This window comes from Myotis davidii, unplaced genomic scaffold (assembly GCF_000327345.1).
Source record: "Myotis davidii unplaced genomic scaffold, ASM32734v1 scaffold575, whole genome shotgun sequence".
NCBI lineage: Eukaryota > Metazoa > Chordata > Mammalia > Chiroptera > Vespertilionidae > Myotis > Myotis davidii.
Genome location: NW_006290306.1, coordinates 5,745,367 through 5,749,320, shown reverse-complemented (window position 1 = coordinate 5,749,320; position 3,954 = coordinate 5,745,367). Strand labels below are relative to the sequence as shown.

The 3,954-nt window shown below is 38.8% G+C and overlaps 1 protein-coding gene across 1 annotated transcript in view; it reads left to right on the top strand.

The window, feature by feature from the left end:
* The first annotated feature begins 259 nt into the window (after window positions 1-259).
* Window positions 260-3,954, top strand: part of AP1S3 (adaptor related protein complex 1 sigma 3 subunit) — a 16,217-nt gene continuing 12,522 nt past the window's right edge. Inside the window, exons 1-2 of the mRNA XM_015563694.1 lie at window positions 260-289; window positions 3,458-3,636. Coding sequence (XP_015419180.1) covers window positions 260-289; window positions 3,458-3,636 — 209 coding nt within the window. The remainder of the gene's footprint in view (window positions 290-3,457; window positions 3,637-3,954) is intronic.

Here is a 3,954-nt window from a genome sequence, read left to right as displayed (position 1 = left end):
CCAGACCCCTCAAAAGGGCTGCTGACATATGTGGTTCCTTCTGGGACAGGGATGGGAGAAAGTGGTGCAGTGGGATGCCCAGTTGAGGCCAGAGCATTTTGGCCAAATGTAAGAAGTCAAGCTGGCTCGATCAACTTCATTGGATTTTCTGGTTATTTCTGGAGCTGGTGTTTGCAGGTATTACCAGTCTCTCCATTACCCGTTTCTTCTCAGCGACATTATTGAAAGGAAATGTCCAGTGGTTGTTTTCTGAAGTCAGATGAAGTTTGTTGATGACGTCAACTCGAATGTAACCTGGCTCTTTGTAATTATTGAAGAAAGCCCACCCAATTGCCTTTTTTCCTGCTCTCAAGCGAATGCTAATCAAAAATGGCATTTGATTAACCTCTTGAAACATCTGCCTTGAAGGACTAAGTTGATAAATTGGATGAAATCAATTGCTGGAGGTGATGACTCTTGTGAATCACGGGGATTCATTCTGCCCAGTCTCTCGAGCTGTTAAATCTGGGGGAGATGTAACAGACACCATGCACCAGAACAGGACCTGAGACATCCAAGTCTTTCAACACTGTCTCATGCAGTGCAATTGCTGGATAAACTTGAACCTATTTGTTGCTTCTTTTGAATATGGAATGCATTTTTATATTTTGTATGGGCTCATGGATACGTGTATTATGTCCCTGATTATCCTTTCCCTTTGAATTTGTTGTTAGAATGAAAAAAAATACTCCCTGTTTATTGTTCTCCATTGTTGATCCAAGTTTAAAAAGATAGGCACCTGTTCTTGAGTGAAGGTTGCAAATAGAGGAACTAGAAAGTGTTCTATAATTCAACTCAGCAATAGTTATAGCCTCTCGCTGGGACTTTGGCATTGGTCTGAGTGCCCCAAATTAAAAGGAACATAAAGCCTATGGAGAAATATGGAAGAATTGCAACCGTGATGACTTTGACATCTTAAAATAGAACCAAGAAGGAGAAGACATGAAACCAGGGTTATTTCTCTGGAAGGAAAAGATTCAGGCTATACGTAAAGGCTATCTTCAAATTTTCCAAGTTACCTGTTATTCGAAGGATAGTGATGTGTCTCTTTATACACTTTCTGGATAAAATCAGGGAAAATCCATTTAATTTTAACTGATTTAGATTAAACTGATTTTGAAGAGATTAGATTAAATGGGAAGAAGAAAACTTTCTGTCAGTAAATGCAAAGTGAACATTAAGAAAATGTGTGGATTTCATTTCTCTAACAAAAATCTGCTTATTCACCAAACATCAGACGGAATACTCTTATCCATTGGTGATTATCCAAAAAGGGGCTTGTTTTTAAGATTCTGAGGTTTTATTCTATCACCATTCTGCTTTGTACTTTTAGAATGCCACTTTTATGATTATACTAGAGGCCCAGTACACAAATTTGTGCATGGGTGGAGTCCCTCGGCCTGGCTGGCGATTGGGGTCGATGGGGGTCACCTAGCCCAGTCCTGGTCAGGCCGGCCTGCCTCGGGGAGGGATTGCAGGAGGTTGGCTGGCCACGGGAGGTTGACTGTGGGAGCACACTGACCACCAGGGGGGAGCTCCTGCATTGAGCGTCTGCCCCCTGGTGGTCAGTGAACATCATAGCGACTAGCTGGTCATACCATTGTCTGGTCATAATGGTCGCTTACGCTTTTATATATATAGATATCCTTAGAAGCAAAAACACCTTTCTTAATATGATTCTTAGAAAATAGTAATTGTGTTGCTTTATTGGATTACCTATACCTGCTCTGATAGTGAAATTGTTATTTAAGAAAATGCTGTGTTCTAAGTAAATATTTAAAATTCCAGACTGAGGGTAATTTTTCTTAAAGCTAGTAGGCATATAGAGCTCTGTAACTTGCTTTTTCTTTATTTGCCATGTCTTGGTCTTCAAGACCTTGTTAAAACATATGTTTCCTTTCTAAGGCAGAGATAGTTTATTAAGAAGACCTCAAATTCTATAGGTTGGGGATAGGGGAAGCTCTGAGGAAAGCCTGGTTTCTTTTGGCCCTTAGACATTACCACCTATTGAGTTTGTATGACTTATGCCATGATGTTCAGAGCCAAACCTTTTCAATAAAAGGAGTTAAATATTGTATTTGTAAACAGTTTTAAAAATTAACTATTTTAGTTCTCAGTATACAGGGTGTCCCCCCACCCCCCATGTATACACTATTAAAATCTGATAACTAATTTCATATTTCTTTTCAGATCTAACCCATTGGAATTAATAATTATTCTAAGTGTGTATATGTTTTTTGGGACACCCTGTATTGAGTGCTGGAGTGTCTAAGAGAGTATATTTCAGTGCTTTCATTACACACACAAAAATGGTAACTATGTGAGTTGATATGTTAATTAGCTTGACTGTAGTAATCACTTCACTACGCACATGTATTAATCATGTTGTACACCTTAAGTATGTACAACTTTTATTTAAAATGACAGTATATGGCCCAGTTGGTGTAGCTCAGTGGTTGAGCGTCGACCCAGGAATCAAGAGGCCACCAATTCAATTCCTGATCAGGGCAGATGCCTGGGTTGCAGGCTTAATCCCCTGTGGGGGGCATGCAGGAGGCAGCCAATCAATTATGTTTCTCTCTCATTAACATTTCTATCTCTCTATCCCTCTCCCTTCCTTTCTGTCTAAGAAATCAATTACATTTGTAATACCTTAACCAATAAAGAAATTAAAGATTAAAAAAATCAATTAAAAAACCATAAAAATATTTTTTTAAAATATATTTTATTGATTTTCTACAGAGAGGAAGGGAGAGGGACAGAGAGTTAGAAACATCGATGAGAGAGAAACATCTATCAGCTGCCAAGGTACACAACCAAGGTACATGCCCTTGACTGGAATCAAACCCGGGACCCTTGAGTTCGCAGGCCGACGCTCTATCCACTGAGCCAAACCAGTCAGGGCCATAAAAATATTTTAATGACAAAATATGGTCTCCTTCTCACTCTCACCCCTTGCTTCATCCTCATTTCTTTCCCTTACTTCTTTATTTCTCTATCATTGTGTGTCTATAGTAGTTATATGGAACTAGGATATAACTTTTAAAGTAAACTCTTCCACTGTTCTTAGCATTTTCTTTTTGCTTGTGAAGGACAAATTTAATGTGTTCTTAAAAGAATTATGTACTTCCTTGATATATATTTCTCCCTATCCTGCATTTGTGACTCATAAGAGGAATTTTAAAAATAACTTATCTTTCCCCTATAATATAAATAAATTATGTGGTGTCTACATTTCTTTGTTTCTCTTATGGGCTAAAGGTAATTTCAGAGAGGGCATTGTTTTCAGGCTGGGAAGCCTTTTTTCATTGGTTCAGAATTATAATCCTTTGTACACCCGGCCACTGAACATTTGTGTCTACATAGAATGATTTGGTTGACCAAGGTCTGTTTTTTCTCTGTCCCTTCTTTGTTATAGATACATTTCATATTGCTTTTCAGTCGACAAGGGAAATTACGGCTGCAGAAATGGTACACAACTCTCTCTGACAAGGAAAGGAAGAAGATCACCCGGGAGGTTGTTCAGATTGTGCTCTCTCGTGGTCAGAGGATGAGCAGTTTTATCGACTGGAAGGAACTAAAACTTGTTTATAAAAGGTGTGAGTAACTTTATGAGAACTGAATTTATTTCTTGTTGCTGCTTTGGTTTGTTTAATTCTGAGCATTTTAGGTCACAACACCAATTTCATCATTTACTGAAATCTTTAGACTGGAGCCCAAATAACTGTACCCATAGACTAACTAGGAAAGAATGCTCATTTATTGAAAGGCCTTTGATGTGCCAGGAGAGAGTCTAGGGACTTAATTTGCAGGTTGATAATGCATGCTGGCATTCAAGACATGCCTTATGAGCACCTACTGTATTCCCAGCACTGTCCTAGTGGTTGCGGATACAGTAGTAAATGGGACAGGGGA